The sequence below is a fragment of the Anolis sagrei genome, chromosome 1 (assembly GCF_037176765.1).
Source record: "Anolis sagrei isolate rAnoSag1 chromosome 1, rAnoSag1.mat, whole genome shotgun sequence".
Lineage (NCBI taxonomy): Eukaryota > Metazoa > Chordata > Lepidosauria > Squamata > Dactyloidae > Anolis > Anolis sagrei.
Window position 1 is genome coordinate 230,130,268 of NC_090021.1, and position 18,876 is coordinate 230,149,143.

General features: G+C 40.2%; 1 protein-coding gene across 1 annotated transcript in view; it reads right to left on the reverse strand.

The window, feature by feature from the left end:
* Positions 1 to 269: 269 nt before the first annotated feature.
* TTLL4 (tubulin tyrosine ligase like 4) overlaps positions 270 to 18,876 on the reverse strand; it is a 46,430-nt gene continuing 27,823 nt past the window's right edge. Inside the window, exons 9-19 of the mRNA XM_060773166.2 lie at positions 16,047 to 16,129; positions 15,509 to 15,637; positions 14,745 to 14,867; positions 13,142 to 13,240; positions 12,497 to 12,631; positions 11,920 to 12,057; positions 10,279 to 10,381; positions 8,575 to 8,785; positions 6,749 to 6,819; positions 6,497 to 6,579; positions 270 to 5,140 (exon numbers count right to left, since the gene is read on the reverse strand). Of these exons, the coding sequence (XP_060629149.2) occupies positions 4,984 to 5,140; positions 6,497 to 6,579; positions 6,749 to 6,819; positions 8,575 to 8,785; positions 10,279 to 10,381; positions 11,920 to 12,057; positions 12,497 to 12,631; positions 13,142 to 13,240; positions 14,745 to 14,867; positions 15,509 to 15,637; positions 16,047 to 16,129 (1,332 nt within the window). The 3' untranslated portion in view covers positions 270 to 4,983. The remainder of the gene's footprint in view (positions 5,141 to 6,496; positions 6,580 to 6,748; positions 6,820 to 8,574; positions 8,786 to 10,278; positions 10,382 to 11,919; positions 12,058 to 12,496; positions 12,632 to 13,141; positions 13,241 to 14,744; positions 14,868 to 15,508; positions 15,638 to 16,046; positions 16,130 to 18,876) is intronic.

Sequence of the window (18,876 nt, forward strand, 5' to 3'; positions counted from 1 at the left end):
GCAGTAGGCCGTAGGAAGAGAAGAATATCTCATTACAGGTGGATAGACTCAATCAAAGACACCACGCTGACTTGAGTCTGAAAGACCTGTGTGGGACTCTTGAGGTGACTTAGAAGTCTCTCATTCATAGGGTCGGCATAGATCAAAGGGGGACTGGGTGAATATTGTTTATATACCATACTGACAATAAACTATCCTTAATGAAAAGGTAATTTCTTGTGGAAATATACTCCCTGCCCATTTAGAACATGAATGAACAACATTTAAAATAAGATTTCTTACAAAATTTATGGGCATAGATTTCACAGCAAATCAAAGTGTCTACTTCAACCAAAACAATTCATTGTTTCACATATAAAAGAGAAAAAAGATTTGTAAAAGTGAGAGCAGGGAACTGGCACATTACCACTTTGTGAGCCACTCTGAGAGACTGGATGACATGTTTGAATTAATTAAGCAATCAAGCAAGTAAATAAATAAATGGCATGCCATATATTCTTAATATCAGCACAGTATTTCAGCTCATTTTTACAGCATGAAAATACAGGCTAATAAAAAGTATCTCATACAAAGTATTCCAAATGAGTCCATGAGCTCGCTTCTATTTCAAGCAGTCGTGCAATTGCGATACTTTGAAATGGATACATAATGTTCATCCAAACTTTGCTTAATCAATATGACAACTGTGGGACGATTGACAACCACAGATTGATAATATCTTGTGGCTTTACTAAACAGCTGCTCCAAAATCAAGATTGTTTTTCCCAAATCCATATTCTTATGGTAAACAGCAAGAGGATCAGTCAGATTTCTAAAATCTTATTTTATATTGATAATACCTAAACAACTGAACAAACTGTACTTGATTTAAAAATTATTCAACCCTGAAACATCCTTTGAACTCTGTACAGTAAACAAAAACTTTAGCACTTTTGTCATGCCCCATACATTTATGCTATTATTAAAGAATTGGAAGACATCTGTTGTCCCTTGTACGGATCCCAAAGGAAGCACTGAACACATTCATCCAAAATAAAGGGTTGACTAGCAAAGTTTACCTATTTATTTGCTTGGAAAGACTGTCATGTCTGTGACTTTCAAAATGGCTAATTTGAAGCAACCAAGGAAGAGGAAGATTTTATTATTTGTTTGGACCACACTAAGGAAACTTATTATAAGTCATAATATTCACTCTGATGCACTCCAATACATCTGTTCTAAATAAGTAACTGAATGAAACAGTGTATACAACAGCTCTCATACTTTCAAGATCTGCAAAGCTTTTTGTGACTCTAAAGCTTGAACAGCTGTTGCTTAGGTTTATCTAGAACAGTGTTTCTCAATCTGTGGGTCCCCAGGTGTTTTGGACTACAACTCCCAGGAATCCCAACCAGTTTACCAGCTGTTAGGACTTCTGGAAATTGAAGGTCAAAACATCTGGGGACCCACAGGCTGAGAACCACTAATATAGAAGTATATGCTTTCTATATTCTCTCATCACTCATTTTAACCTCAGTTCATTTGATTCTCTATATCTCGGTTTTGCATTAACTATGCGCAAAAGGACGTAGAAATGACAAATTCTTCTCAAGAACTCTAAAGAATACTATGCTGAAAATAGATGATGTTGTAGTTCTCCAAAGACTCAAGACTATTGTAGAAAAACCTAAGATAATTTGGCAGATTGGGATCAAGGCCTTAAACAGAAATTTACTTATAGAATCTGCCCTAAGCTCCTATGAGGAAGACCAGAGTATGAATCAAAATTATGATGAGAGTGGTGGCAACAGCAGTGGAATTACCTTGGTAAATAGTAGGGTTTATGGGGACATTTTTACCATGCTCTGCATCTTTCTCTCACACACTTTGAAAAGATTCATCACTACTTGGTATAGCTTTAGTTGCCATTTCAGCTTGAGTATGAAAAGGAAAAGAATCTTCCAGTGAAGTTAGTAGTTTTCTGTAGGTTGATACCAGCTACACGGATTTCAATCCTGAAATGAGGAAGGATGCCAAGAAGGCTTATCTTCTATTTAAGTAAACTAAACCCGTTTGTTTTTTTTAATTTATTTTGAGATGGTGGAAAAACCAGTATCAGTGGCTGCAAGCATATAGGAGTACTGGGCACCTGTTTGCTAGTAATTACTTGAGTTATGAGCAAGGGTGGACAGCAGTGTTCAGAGTATAAGGCAGTTCTGGGAGACTGTCAGCTGGGGGAATTCCTTATGACACCCGAAGAGGCCTCTCCACTTTCCTATTTCTACACAGCTAGCTATTTTGGGTCATTTGATACAATCCCAAGGGGCAGGCTAGTTCACAAGGGTGGCTGCTATGGGATTTCAGTAAGTCATATTAGGCAACATCCCCAACCCCCTGTGGAGCACAAGAAAGGGGACATCATACTCAGTTTTCAGTTGAAGGAAATAAAAACCCAGTTGCAGGGCTGACACATAGGCTGGTTCCACACAGAGAAACTGGATCAGGAAGCTTACTTGTTCATGGACCCAGAAAACAAAGAAACAAGTTTTCACAAGATTAAAGCCACCTATATATTGACAACATTAACATTTGGATGCAATTTTCCACCAGTCTTGTTTGATGGCATAATAGAAATTGATTTTGAGGGTCTATGCTAGTTCATAGCTTCACCAGAATCACAACCACTTGACCTCAAGAGTGTACTTAGTCAGCTAAAACCCAAGTCTCTTTAGACTATCTGGCATTTTGAAGAGAAGTCAAAAAGCTTAGTACAACCACATCATTTCCTTTTTTTTCACAATGCTCTGCAAAGAAAGCCAATACTTGCCCACTATTGATGCTAACAGCCAGGAATATGTCTAGGACTCATTTTTAGCAGCTGGCCCCCTCCAGCTCCAATGAGCTCACACCCTGCAGCCATTTCAATGACAAACGAATGTACAAAGGAAGAACAAACAAATAAAACATAAAAAGAACAGAAGTGGAAACAAGTTATGATGAATTTAAGGAACTGGAAGTAATAAGCCAAAGAGAAAATGAGGTTTAATTCAGTATATCACACCAAAAAGGCCTCATTATTTAAGATTAATTTAATACCTGTGCTTCTGTCATGATAAAGCAGGAAAAAACACAGAGGTAATCACAGTCTACTCAACAGTGTAGAAAGAATTCAGGCAACCACATCCCTGTCATCATATAAGGACCACTGCTTCTATTATGGCTTAGGCCCAATGTGTCAAATTTTTAGTATGTTTACATAATGCTCTTGCTCCCAAGAGTTATCCAGTGGGGCTGCTGTAGCAAGAAACAGGCCCTCTATTACTGTAACGTTACATGATTAGGGGCTCTCATTCCAGGGGACAATTTCCAACACAGTAGTTTAATCCACCCCTTATGTTTCACAAACAGGAATGAAGTCGGAAATAACTCTGTAATACTGGAATACTCTCGGGTCAGATACCACTGTATTACAGGGGTACATGTTTCATCCTTCACACAATTTAATTATCTAGTGCTGTGATTCACAAGCACTGCCATGACCAATGAAGAAGCAAGCCACTTGACAGCTACATCTCCAGAGCCATCACTTCCTTTTTTCCTTGCCTATTTTTGTCAGTGTGACAAACCATGCTCCCGCTGGTTCAGAACATATCATTACTGCTACCTGGGAACAATAATGGAAGACTTGGCAAAAGTTACCCAACTCAATTGGTCATGCCAACAACCATTTCTGGAGTGGGATTTCTTTCCATCAGTTCATAAAAAGTTATCTTGAAGCCAAAGCTCACCCTCAAGACTCTGACTACTCTGAAAGAATTTCGCCGCTTCCTACAAGTAGCATTGGTGCACAGATGGGAAATGCTCTTAAGTGTGAAGATCTCAGATGTCAAGTAGATCATCATACCAGTCTATCATTGCCTTTGCATCAAGAAAGTAAACAGCCCAGGCTGGCTAAAAGTGCGAATGTGTAAACAACTGGAAAACATATTTAATGCTACCATCCAGATTCAGGCTGTAAAATGTGCCAAATTATGAAAAACACTGAAGAGGCAAAGTCTCCGGCAGCAAGTGGAAGAAAAAGATACTGTCCAACTCATTTGAAGTAGCACTGAGTGAGCAAGACTGAAATACTTGAAAACATATGTTGCACCCAAACAACATTCGGTGCCAAATTTTAGTGAAGTCTTCTTTGTGAAAGATACTGGGAGTGTGTTATAGGGATCACATGCTTGCTGAGGATGAATAAACACAATCACTTTCCTTTGCCGTATGGAAATAAGAGCATGCATTATGAGTGCTCCCCTTATGCTTCACAATAATGTCTGGGACCAACGCAGAATTTCTTCTACATACCGTAACAAATACCTGAAAAATAATTTCATAAACTCAAGTTTTTCAGGAAGATTGAACAAACCAACTGCATCAATGCAAGACATGTTTGCAGAGACTAAGAATATCAATATCCACCACCCCCCTCACTGTCAACACTTCATTTCTGTTAAGATTGTTTGATTTTCTAGTATTAGATAAGATGTTTTTAGAAGCTGTTGTCCACAGTGATAAGTTAACAAGGAATGTGTTTCTGCTGGAAATGCATGCAAAAATAAGAGCTCATGCCCTGTGGTAGTCACTTCACAAACTGACACCATTTGGCACTAAACCCTGAGAGGCACTTACGGCTCAAGAGGTGAGGAAGGAACATAGGAAGGTCAATCGGCTACAAGAAATTCACACTAAAATTGAATAGGTTTTCAAGCTTCTGTGTTTAGAAACTTCCTTTGTCATAAAAAAACTATAAACAGAGTATTTTTCCCTCCTCACCACATAAAACATCTCCTCTCTCCCCCCAATTCCCTTTCCAAAAATAGTTCTGTAGTGGCTGTGCTGGAAGAGACCCTCTTCATGCTTCAGACACTGGCTCTCCAAGCTTCCACTGAGGTAGGTCATGCGTGCCCCCTCTTGACACTGCAAGGGAGGGAAGTTGGCCACTCCCTCGGTCCCTCATCACTTTATCAGGCTTGAATTGCTAAGGACCCGAGGAATCGTGGATTTCTTGAGAGTTCCAGATGTGTACTTAATCTGAGGTAAGCTTTGAGTACAAGGATTTGGCTCAGTGCTTCGGACTGGCTCTTCTCCCTCTTGCTGGACAAGGATTTTGTTGCTGGGGATAAAAAAATACAATCATATGAGACACAGACAGATAAATACACACACACACACACACACAGTGCTCGTGCAGTACAGAAAAGAGTGTGCATACCTAGAAGCATTTTTCATCACTCCAATGGGAAGACAGTTTATTCTTATACTGTTATGGCTATAGCTTCCTTGCACTTATATTTTAGCATTCTTTCAACTTGATTATACCAGATAGATACTGAAATAACCTGAAAGATTGCTCATACAACAGACCAGTTCAAGTCTCATGCTAGTTAGTTTAGTGTAGAGGTGAATAAATTATCTCAATGAGTACTCTCTGTTACATACTCCCTCATAAGAATTTTTTTTAAAGTCCATTTCCTATTCACATATTTTTAAGATAAAAGTGGCCTTTGTGCCGGGCTTTAGCACAGCTGGTAAATCACCAGCAATGATAAAATCTACCAACCGAAAGGTTGCCAGTTCGAAGTCCCAGATCGACTTGAGCTCCTGTCAGCCCAGTTACTGTTTACCTAAGCAGTTTGAAAACAGCTTGAGCTGTAAGTAGAGAAATTAGGTATTGCTAAAACAAGAAGGGGGGGTATTTTGTGACACCATAAAGAAAAAGATCAGAAAAGGAAGGAGGAAGTCCTGATGGTTCTTTGTCATAGAGGATTCGAGCACAACCTCCGAATGTCAAAAAGCTGGATGTCGACAACATACCTCCTTTCTGTTCTGGCTGTCTCTGTCCTGTTAATCAAAAATGACACTGAATGTTTGCCATGTATGTGTACTGTGATCTGCTCCTTGAAGAGATAGGGTGGACTATAAATAGTGTTGTCGTTGTTGTTGTTGTTATTATTATCTGTGGACTTAAATGGAACTAGTGGAAGCCATGTACATGTCAAAATTGCCCCTGTGTGCCCTAGAAGTAATTTGGCATCATTTTTAAAAATAATTGCTTTAGTTCCTAAGGAATGCTGAACTTGTATCTTTCCCACCCTTGGCAAGAAACCATTCCCCTCACCTCTACCACCTTCAAGAACACTGGAATAATTTCATTTCTTTGTAAGCCAGCTGCAGTTTGTCATTATATCCTGCTGTCATCTTAAAATATTGAAATGGACCAAGGTAGGAAATCATAATCTGATTTTGATTTTCTTCAATATGCTATAATTCAAACTAACCACAGTCTGTCCTTGTTAGATATAAGGAGAAACAATGGTTAATTTGCATAAATAAATGGATGAACAAGAGAAGGATAATTTAGTGGCATTCCTGTCTTTCTCTGCCACTGCAAAGTCTTGCAGAGAAAAGAGGAAAAACCATGACCAAACTTTCTGGAGCTAAGGTATCTGATTATCTCATAATATCTCACCTGGTTTTGCCTGACTCCACCTTAGTCAAGCCATTCACATGGAGATCATTCTTCAAAAAGAGGTGGTGTCTTGGCAGCGTCCACTGAAATGAAGAGAATGAAGAATAAAACAGCTCATGGAAGAAGAAAAAGGAGTTTTGGGCCAGTATTTTTTTAAAAAATACATAAGCACAACACAGATATACATGTTTAATAAGCATTCTTTAAAAAGAACAAAAGAGAGCAAAGCTACAATGAGAGGCCGACTCTTACCATCACTGTGGAATCTGTCACTATTCCATTGTGAAAGCCTTTATGGCACCAGCTTCTGAGCAGGTCCACTCCTGCAAAATGCAAAGCCACATAATGGACACAAGTTCATGAAAAAAGAGTAATGCTAGATAAGCAATTGGACTTATTTTAAGGGCACATGAAGTCTCTAGGTACATTAAGCAATGTGTTCCAAAGCAAGGTGAAGAGAGGCAGTGGATGCATGCAATTTACTTATAACCACATACTTTAACAACAAGTTACAACATTACAATTGTCTTATGAAAGTTATTACAAAAGTATCTAGTCACACTTAAAAAAACACCTTGTATGAAGAGCTGGAGTGAGGGATTGGTTAAAATAAGCCTATGAAATTGAGGCTGGCACACGAAAGATATTTCTACTCTAAAGATCTAACAAACAGCACTGCCCAAGCCAAACTATGGCAGATTGTAATAATGATAAGTATAATATAAAGTTGGAAAAGTGCCTACAAGCTACTTGCAACCCCTGGGGATGTTTGAGGCACTCAGGCCTCCACAATTTAAAAAAGGTAGCTAAAATGCCCCCAACACTCAGAAGGGGACAAAACTAATTTACTCCCTGGTTAGAACAAGGTCTCTACTGAGGAAAGTGGGCATGACACAAACAAGGCAACGTTGACAGAAGTGTGGGGGAAATTTTAGGGAGAATTTTTTTACTGTTGTTTTTGAGAAGAAAGTACCATATATACTCGAGTATAAGCTAATCCAAATATAAGCCAAGGCATCTAATTTTACCACAAAAAATTGAGAAAATGTATTGACTCGAGTATAAGCTGAGGGTGAGAAATGCAGCAGCTGCTGGTAAATTTCAAAATAAAAATAGATACCAATACAATTACATCAATTGAGGCATCAGTAGGTTAAATGTTTTTGAATATTTACATAACGTTGTAATTTAAGGTAAGACTGTCCAACTATGATTAAACTCTTATTCTAACCTTCTTCAATGTAAATGTGCTTATGTATCCTTCCAATAATAATAGAGTAAAATAATAAATGTAATAAAATAGTAATAATAGAGTAAAATAATGGAAATGTAATAATAACAGTAATAATAGAGTAAAATAACAAATGTAATAATGATAATAAATAGAGTAAAATGATGTAAATGTAATAATAATAGAGTAAAATAATAAATGTAACAACAACAACAACTGAGTAAAATAATAAATAACCTTGACTCGAGTATAAGCCAAGGGGGGTTTTTCCGCCTTAAAAAGGACTGAAAAACTCAGCTTATTATAGTTGAGTATATATGGTACATCCTTCCAAAGTCTTGGAGGCTGAACAATCTAATTTCCTAATTTATGACAGTTGCTCATCCATGCTACAAAGTTCTTGATTAAAAACTTCATGAATTAATATGAATGAATGGATAATCTAATTCATTCATAACCAAGTCTTCTTGATTATTCTACAAAGCAGGACTGAGCAAGAAGCAAACCTCAATTGATTGGTACAACACAGGATCTATTGTCTTGTGATATATAGGCAAGGATTCCTGAACAACTACTGCTGCTGCTGCTATCAACACCACTGAAATGACAAATAGTTTTAAAAGTGCTTCCCTCCTAGATTAGGTTATAAAAGCAATGGATGACTGGCAAGGAGAACCAGAGTGGATTTGTGGACAAAAGAACAAATTCAGCATTGCTATTAAAGTATCTTCTTTAAGTCTTATGTTTAGCTCACAAGCCATCATTCTTCATTTGGGTCCAGTTGGTGGATTGGCTAAGACATGCTCTAAAACCACTCCTGAGATATAGGTGATTGATCTTTGTTTACCTTTGGCCTTATTGAAGAAATATTTCATTTCCCATTGGGTGGTAAGGATGTTGAAATAGCGCGGCTGCTCAAAGAAGCGCAAGTAGCGCATGGATATGCGGGAGGGGAAGACACGCTCAAACTGCCCACGTCGCGCAAACTCATCCTCTGTCTCTACCAGGACTCGCACATCATCTGGAGTCAGGACATCTAGGATGGTGGCATAGAAATCCTGTAGCAAGGAGGGATAGCAAAATACTTTGGTTTTTCAAAAGGTTTTTCAAAGTTTGCATTCTTTCCACACATACACCTTTTTTCATAGTAATGGCAAATATCTTCCTTTAAAGGTCTGGCCATGGTGAAGTTACAACTAGCCACACGACTCCATTTTGGCCTCTTTTCATTTGATTCCATCACTTAAAGCTGCTCCTCTTCCAAACTGGAAATTATTGTACAGGCACTAGGCTGGGCAAAACAGCAAAATGGCTACCCTCCCAACGGGTCGGGCTCTCCATGTCATTTTATGTGCCCCCCCCCCCCAAATGCAGAACTACAACTCATATATTCCTCCTCATTAGACATCATAACTGAAACCAATGGAAGTTGTAATATAGTAACATCTAGAAGGCTGCAGTTTGTTCTGTTTAGTCAGGATAGTGGGCTCTGAATTTAGATATAAGACTTGTGGATATCATGTCTGATTTTAAAATGTCCTTTAATCTTTCCTCAACCTCAGAGTCACAAGTGTTGTTGGGCTGCAATTCCCATTACCCCCAGTCCACCTGGCAGATAATCAAAAGTGATGGGAGTTGTAATTCAGTAACACCTGAGGACCCTAACTGGGTAAAAATGAAAAAGCACCAAACACTACATAAAAAAATGAAGTTGGCTTTCTGTATTTACATGCAATGATTCAATGGCCATTTGAAGGCTGATGTGGTCCTTGATTAAAATGAGTTTGACACCCCTGATGTATAGGATATTTTGCTGGTGATAAAGCAGGGTTTTCTTGTAAATATTTGGGAGAAATGGAACTGCAAAACAGGGTTGAGATCAAGTGTGCACTGTAGGCAGCCTACCAGAAGGCATCATCAGCAATTTTGTTGCTGATTCTCTTCATACTTAACGGAAAACACAGGTGCTTAATTATTTCAGATCTGTGAAGTCAAATCTGGTTTGAGAAATACTCGTTTATTTTCAGGGACTCGTTTGCAGAGAATTTTTAAAAAGCAACAAAACAATAAGGAAATGTGTCAATTGTCATGGGAACCTGACTGATTGAGACTAAATCTGAGAGACAGGAAGGGCAAAAAGGAGGCAACAGTCAAATTTAAAATGAAATGGAAGAAGTAATAGTTGGTTAAAATTAGGGTACAAGATGGTTACAGATGAGAATCAGACTTGGTAATATTTTTGAAAACCATTTTATAATCTGAAATATGAGAGAAACACTGGAGTTTAAATAAAACAGCTATTTTAGAGAAATAATTAAATATAAAGATAGAATGGACTTCTTTTTGTCGTTTTTCTCTTTTCGTGTATTTGTAGAATTTGAATGTACTGTACTTGAAAAAGCTCTTAATAAAATTATATATATAGCGTCACCAAAGCCAAGGAAGGGCGCGTAATAATGTACGCAGCATTTCAGAATTCTGACCCCAAAACATTCTAAAATGATATCAGACTGAGAGGCACATACTTCGGGGAAGCCATGTCTCCACCTACCTGATCTGGTACTTTCTGAGTCAGGTAGTAAGCTCTCTTTGTTTTCTCAGCAGTTAACAACTCCACAGATGGCTTGATCTTGTCCTTTGAAACACTACTCATACTGATCACAAATATAAAAAGAAGTTAGTGGGTGAGAGAAAGGTACTTTGTCATGTTAATAACCTCTATACAGCCTACAGGTAAAATATTCAGCAATTCAGCAGTCTATATATGGTGTAAAGGAGAATAGAGAGCATGCAAAAATTTTAATATATTTGAAGTTGTATGCATATAGTATTGAAACAGCATGTTTCTAAAGGCAGGCATACTTCAGGGCTTGAAGACCAGATCTGGGCACAGCCATCACTACTTCAAAAAAGAGCAAATGTTCAGAACAACACCACAATTTTATTTGGTGGAAAAGTGCTGTTGAAACAATACTGTTGGCCAATGCTCTACATAAGGGAGCTCTTCCTTTGTTTTTAGCATACAGCTATATTGCTCCTCTACAAAACGCAATCTTCTTTAAACATTTTCAAAAACAGCACTTTTAAAAATGTTTTGACGCATTTTCCTAGCCCTGGAATTCACTAATGCATAATGTGACTGTATCAACCACCCTAGCTAGTGTCTCCAACACCAATTAACCCATTCCCCACCCACTGAGCAGCAGCCACAGCAATCAATGGAGGTATTCCTCTCATTTTTGGTTCTTCTGTTTTTTGTTTTAATACCTTAGGTGTCCTGGTTGAGAAAGAATAATCATGGGGTATGTACTGGATGATCTAAGTCCTTGCTGCTTTTCCTCCCTTGCTGTTTTTCCTCTGACTTTTTCTCTTCTTGTTTTTTTAATCCCTTCCCAAGAGTTTTCAGTCTGCTTTGTGAGCATTTCAATTTTAATTTGTCTTCATTTTCCTTTTCTGTGCATTCTGTGCACATCCTGATATCAAAGTAGCATCTTGAATTTAGATCAGTGGTTTCCAACCTTTAGTTGCTCCTCTAGTTGTTTGGGGCTTCAACTCCAAGAAATCCCAGCTTACCAGCTGTTAGGAACTGTGGGAGCTGAAGTCCAAAACACTTTGAGGATAAAAGGTTGGGAACCACTGCTCTAGATTCAAGATGGTACTTTGATTTCATTTCTCCTTTCTATGTGCCATCCCAAAAATTTCAGTTCCTCAGTTTCACTTTTTCAAAGTAAGGGAAACTACACCCATTGCAACCCCTTTGGCTTTAATTCTATCTATTTGCCCTGCTTTCTGGCTTACCATCCCAACTGAGCACCAGCTAGCACTGATTTACTAAGCATCTGCTAACCCCGGAGATAGAGGAAAGCACACCAATGGCATTAATCTGTTGATCATGATTAGCTATCTTGCAACCTATTTTCAATCGCACAGTCTGCAGTCTACCAGCAGTCACAGGGACTAGGGATCTGCCTTCAAATAAAGAAAGTAGATATTCTTGGCAAATGATTACTCCACAACTGCATTTCCATACTGACATACTGTGACTCTAAATAGCCAAATTCATATTTTGGAACTAAACCATGGGTTATGCTGCAAAGACTAAATGTTCTTCTAATTATAGCAACAAGAAGGAAAAGCACAAACAGATAACAAAAAAAATCTCTTTCTGACTTCGTAAACTGTAACTTCTGACCTGGTTGTAGAGCTGCTAGCACTTCCAGAGGGTGAAGCCACATCTTCTGGACATGGCAACATGAAGCCACCTAAGTTAAGGGCATCTCGGATCATTTGGCCCTTGATGCTCACATCCAGAGGAGAGTTTGAATGAAGGCTGCAAAGAGAAAGATCATGTTAATGGAAATTGGGACAGGATATTCTTTGCTCTTGGCACCATCATTTAGGATAACTCTTATTTTGATTCTCCAGCAAGGAAAAATTCTGATTCCATAAGAAAAGAGCCATATATGAGAGGTTGACTCAGCTGTAAAGCTTAGAGTAATGCAGCTCAACAACTACCAGTATATCATGATTGCAATAATGGTGCTCTTTTATCTACAACTTCACTTCCTAGCTCGCATCCTGCTTTCCTCACTTCAAGAGGTGGGAATTGCAAGTATGCAGATATGTCTTTGGCAAAACAAACAATGTCTTCAACCAAAAATAGGGATAATCTTATCTGGTAAAACAAACTAGGTGTAATCGTAAGTATTGACAATTCTATGAAATACTGGGACAGGCCTAATCTCAATGGTGAATTGAATACAGCTTACCTGGGGGAGATATTGACTTCCAGGATCCATGGCTTAAGGTTCTCATCCAGCATGACATCAAATCCAAACAGTTCATGGCAGCAGTAAGGGCGTCGCACATACATTTTCACAAGGTTGGTAATATAGGACTCTGACCTGGAAGGTGAACAAGTGCTGAGTACTTGTCAAGCAGCAAAGCCAGTATGCAACAGACAAAATTTTCCAGCATCTTTGGTTTGTTTGTTAAGGGAGTCATAGAAGCAAAGCTTCACCAATAGCTTCTCCACAGGAAGCAGTATAACACTGCTTCAAGTTATTGAGATCTGGACATGGTAGGGTGGGTCAAGATTAAGTTGGCTAGAGTGAAAATTAGAGAGATCTCCTGTACCTTTAATGGCTGTGTGTAAGAGGGAATTTCAGCAAGTGCTGCTTGTTACCTGGTTGCATGACAAGCAACACCTACTGAATTCCCTCTTCTACACAATCTCCACTTTTCAGCCTGACAACCTTAGACAAATTACATTTTCTGAAACAAATCAACTAAGAACTCCAGAACACAATGGAAGAATCTGATTCCAGAAGTACATAGTAAGTCAGCACTCCCTTTAGTTAACCAATAAGACAGAATAGAGTACAACAGTGCAAGAACATCACCGTAAAACTCACGCAATAATAGTTTTGACAACTATGTCTTTTATTTTCTCCCAAATGACCTCACTATCAACTCCTTTTTGGTTCAAATAGTTCCAGAGTGCCTTCAGTGCCCTGTGGAGACAGAACAGAAGAACAGTGGTAGCTTGATGTTGGATTATTACAAACAAGATCATTAAGCCTCTTCCCTACCACTATTCTCAAGCAAAAATGCAACACTGAATTTTGTTTTTCTTTGGAACTAAAACTACAGTTTATTCTTTTTCTATTGAAAATGCAAAGTTAAAAATAAATTTCTTTTTTTGGCTTTCCTCCTATATTTTAACTTTTGCATGCAAATATTCACAACTTGAAATCAGGCATTCAACAATGTCAGAAACAGCCTGAGTAATCCAATCATATTTTTTTTTAAATATTATTTGAAACACAACAGGATGAGTCCACAGCAGACATGATCACTCTGCTAGCTGTTGTATTGGATCACATGTCGGACACATGATGTATCAGCGAATAATGCGTGCAGATCCCAGTAAGGTGACCTTCTGCAGGTGGCAGATGGTAATTTTGTCAGTGGCGATTGTGTTTAAGTGCAGGCCAAGGTCTTTAGGCACTGCACCCAGTGTGCTGATCACCACTGGGACCACCTTTACTGGCTTGTGCCAGAGTCTTTGCAGTTCGATCTTTAAATCCTCATATCATGTCAGTTTCCAGTTGTTTCTCTTCAATCCTGCTGTCACCTGGGATTGCAACATCAACTATCCACACTTTGTATTTTAACACGATTGTGAGTTTGGGTGTATTGTGCTCCAAAACTCTGTCAGTCTGAATTCGGAAGTCCCAGAGCAGTTTGAGGTGTTCATTTTCTGTAACTTTTTCAGGCTTGTGATCCCACCAGTTCTTTGTCGCAGGCAGATGGTATTTGTGGCACAAGTTCCAATGAATCATCTGAGCAACAATGTTGTGCCTCTGTTTGTAGTCTGTCTGAGCGATCTTCTTGAAGCAGCTGAGGATGTGATCTATTGTTTCATCTGCTTCCTTGCAGAGTCTACACTTGGGATCTGTTGTTGACTTTTCACTTCTGGCTTTGATGGCATTGGTTGGAATGGCTTGTTCTTCGGCTGCAAGAATTAAGCCCTCCGTCTCCTTTTTCAAAGTTCCATTTGTGAGCTACATCCATGTTTTTTTCTTTGTCAATTTGGCTCTCAATTATTCCCAGGAACAGTCCATGGAGAGCCTTCTTTCGCCAGTTTTCTCTTCTGCTCTGGATTGTGTTTTTGCGGTATTCACTTTTTGTCTTTTGCACTTTAAGCAGTTTACTATTATTGACTTGCCTCAATGTTGGTTGTAATAATAACAACAATAAAATAATAAATGTAATAATAACAACAACAACAAAGTAAAATAATAAATAATATTGACTCGAGTATAAGCCGGGGGAGACTTTTTCAGCCTAAAAAAAGGACTGAAAAACTAGGCTTAAACTCGAGTATATACAGTATGTAGTCTCTTTAATTCAATGAAGCTACTTTAGGTGAGATTAAGAACAGGATTCAATTCTGGACAACAGAAGCAAGGCAACCCCTGCTACTTAAATGCCTTGGAATAGTAGGATACTCACCATTTGTGACCTTGGCAAGCATTTTCATCTGCATTTGACTTGTAGTCTATATTCTTCTTGTTGATGCTGTAATTGGTCAAGTGCATAAATTTGTTGCTAAGGCTTTTCATGGAGGAGGAATATCTGTGATAGAAGAACAACAAAGAACTGGTGAGATGCCATTAATCGTTGAAAAATAGAAATACAGAAATCAATCCTCATAGCAAGAAGACCTACAACACACACTTTTAAAAAGATATTCACCCTTCTTCTTGCTTATCAAGTCTAAGTGAGTGTGCACATGTGTCCAAGAGAGAAAGAAAGAAGTCTGGTTTAACAAACCATCTTGCATAATGTAATCGCATCAGATTCCCTTTAATCTGGACTAATGTAACTCAGCAATGTAATAAACTGACAAGAACCCACGCTGTGTCATCTTGCTGTCCCTCATTTAAACCAGGACCACTTGTGGTGTCAAGCCAGTGGTGGCTGAGACATGTACCATATTGGTTTGTAAAACTGTGTTTTAACTAGTCGAGGATAATAAAACCATGTCAAGAGATAGTACATAAGTTTCAGCTCCACAATGCAAGCAAGTAGTGATTCTCAACATCCACTTAGTAAACCAGTTAATGAAAGCAGACTACTGAACAGAGCAGGATGCTTTCACCTTTAAAAAATTACAATCCACAAATTTCTTTTTAAATGATTTTTAAATGGCTTTTAACCTTTTCCCAAGTTCATACCCATTCGTATTTTAAGCAACTAATTCTTAGTGCACCTACTTGCAACTGGCAAAACGAACAAGTCCATCTTTGAATAAGTAGATACGAAGTGGATCATAGCATGTGACATAAACGTAAATCCTTAAGTCAAACTTACTTCCACTAATAAGGTAGGGTTTGTGTATGTACCTGAAAGAGGGAAAGAGCACGTGAGCCAGAGAAATATTACTGTAAAAAGCACTACCTTGATATTTAACCCTAGGAAACTTAGCACTTTGTAAACAATAGAATGATAACCTTTGTCCAGTAGCATTCTGGAGACTTCTGGTGGAATTTCCGCACTCACAATAAATTACCATACCACAAAAATCTCCATCAAGATACTTCAATACAGAAGGAACTCCATAAAATGACTTGTTATTCAGCTGAAGATAGGGCAAAAGAAACCAGTTTCCTAGAATAGTTTCAGTTTTACAAAAGGCAGAAAGCATGATCATTAGACCCGCAGTACCTCTGTGATCCATCCAGCAGTACATTTTGTTGGCAGAATGATGAAAAATTAGATAATAACTTATTTTTGGAGGAAAATCCTTCTCACCTCTGTACCAGCAGTGGCCTGCGCTTTGGCAGCTGACTCCACTTATGGATGACCTGGATTCCAATGCCTCTAGCAGAAGCTGGCTGAAGAAAATGGGAGAAATATGCACATAACATCTATTGCTGTTACCCTATAATTCAAAACTATGTGGTCTGAATACAACCTGGTGCAGGAAATAGAGGTTGCTTACCTGTAACCGTATTTCTTCGAGTGTCCATCTGCGAAATTCACACCTATGGGTTTTCCTTTGCGCATGCGCAGAAATCCGGAACATTCTAAAGTTTAATGAAATTAAAAATGATTATTTGTGAGGCTCCGCCCCCCTCCCCGCCCCCTCGGTATATATGCCGCTGCATGCGGCTGAGGAGTAGTTCCCCAGCGCTAATCGCAGCTAGGTCTACAGGCATGACAGAGGGGAGGAAGGGCGGGTTGTGTGAATTTCGCAGATGGACACTCGAAGAAATACGGTTACAGGTAAGCAACCTCTATTTATTCTTCGTGTCCTCTGCGAAATCCACACCTATGGGTGAATAGCAAGCTACTGACCTGGAGGCGGGTCATGCCACGCAGGAAAAAAGGACAGCTCTGCCAAAAGCAGCGTCTTTCTTCGCCTGAATGTCCAACTTGTAGTGGGAGGCAAACGTGGATGGTGTAGACCACGTAGCTGCCCTGCAGATTTGATCCAGAGGGACTCCTCGAAGAAAGGCTTGAGATGTGGACACCGAGCGAGTCGAGTGCGCCACGATGTGAGAAGGAGGTTCCTTCTTTGCCAATTGGTAGGCTAGCCGGATCGTTGAAACAATCCAGGAGGCCAGTGCCTGTGAGGATACAGGATGGCCCAACATGTCTTTTCTGTATTTCAAAAATAGTTTAGGAGACTTCCTATAGGAGGAGGTCCTATGCAGGTAAAAGGAAAGAGCCCTCTTAACATCGAGGGAGTGTAACGCTACCTCCAACGGGGAGGATGGGTTGGGGAAAAAGGCCGGCAGGATAATATCCTGTGACATATGAAAATAAGAAACAACTTTGGGTAAAAACGTGACGTCAGTCCGAAGGACTACCTTGTCCTCGTGGAACCTGATATAAGGAGGGTCGGAGCGGAGGGCCGTCAATTCACTCGACCGTCTGGCCGACGTGATGGCCACAAGGAATGCTGTCTTCCAAGACAAATGGGAAATGTCACTAGAGGCCATAGGTTCAAAGGGAGGTTTTGATAACTGGGATAACACTAGCTCTAGGCTCCATTGAGGGGAAGGGAGGGAAGTAGGAGGGTGGACATTTTTGTAGCCCTTGAGAAACAATTGAATCAGGTGGTCTTGAAAAAGGGACGGCAAGCCGGATTTTTTACGATAGGAAGAGATTGCTGCTACGTAGCATTTGACTGAGGAAAGGGAGAAGTTTTTGTTGGAGAGGTGCACTAGGAAGTCTAGTACCACAGGAATTGGTGCTGATAAGGGAGTGAATCCCATTGCTTGTGTAAACTTCCCAAATGATGACCATTTATAATGATATGACTTCTTAGTGGTTGGTTTATGGGCGGCCAATAGCATTCGTGATACTTCCTCAGAGAGGTTCATTGTGGCCTGATTCTCCACGCCGTGAGGGAGAGGGAGTGGAGATCTGGATGGAGGACTAGTCCCTTCTCCACTGAGAGAAGGTCTGGGGTCGGGTCGAGGCGGAGGAATTCTCTGTTGGAGATCTGGAGCAGGGGAGCAAACCAGTGTTGGCGTGGCCACCAGGGGGTGACCAGGATGCAGTCTGTGTTGTCCTGAATTATTTTGGCTATGACGGGGGATAGGAGAGGAAGTGGTGGGAAGAGGTAGAGTAGGCCTGGGGACCACTGGAACAGGAAGGCGTCCCCGAGACAACCTGGGGATGCGCGAGGGTGGAGCCTTGCGCAGTAGAGAGGGCAATGAGTGTTCACAGGGGATGCGAACAGGTCTATCCTGGGGATGCCCCACTTGCGGGTGAGAGTCTTGAAGTGTGTGTGATGTAGTTGCCACTCGTGATTGTTCTTTGAGGATCTGCTTAGAGAGTCCGCTAGTGTGTTGTCCTGGCCTGGTAGGTGGATAGCAGTGAGAAGGACATTCCTCCGAATGCACCATTCCCAAATCCGTATTGATATGGCTAATAGTGTCTGAGAGCGGGTTCCCCCTTGCTTGTTGATATAATATTTGACAGCGGTGTTGTCTGTTACAATTTGGACTTTGCGGTTCGAGATGATGCGGACAAAGGCTCTGAGGGCCTTTTCTACTGCCATCATCTCGAGCGCGTTGATGTGGAATTGGCGGTCTTGGGGAGACCAATGGCCGCTCACTTTGAACCCTTTGAGGTGTGCTCCCCAACCTGAGTTGGAGGCATCGGTCGTGAGGGACATGGAGGGATGGGGTTGGATGAAGGGCATCCCTGATTGAACATTGTACTGCTTTGTCCACCATGAGAGGGAGTGAAGGACGGGGTGTGGCGGATATAGAATGCGAGATTGAGGTTCCCGGAGGGGGTCGAAGGACTTGATGAACCAGCTTTGTAGCGGCCTCATCTTTAGACGGGCGAATGGGGTCACATTTGTGGTAGATGACATGTGGCCAAGGATAGATTGGATAGCCCAAGCCGAAGATCGCCGGGAGTGCTGGAGGGTTCGGATTGCTTGCTGAAGTTTGAGGAAGCGGTCCTCTGGGAGGAAGGCTTTCTGGAGAGTGGAGTCTATCACGGCTCCTATGAACTGGATTCGTTGTGTCGGGGTGAGATGGGATTTTTCCTGGTTTACAACCAGACCCAGGTCCTGCAAAAGAGACAAGGTGTAATGAATATCATTGTGCAGTTGTGTTCT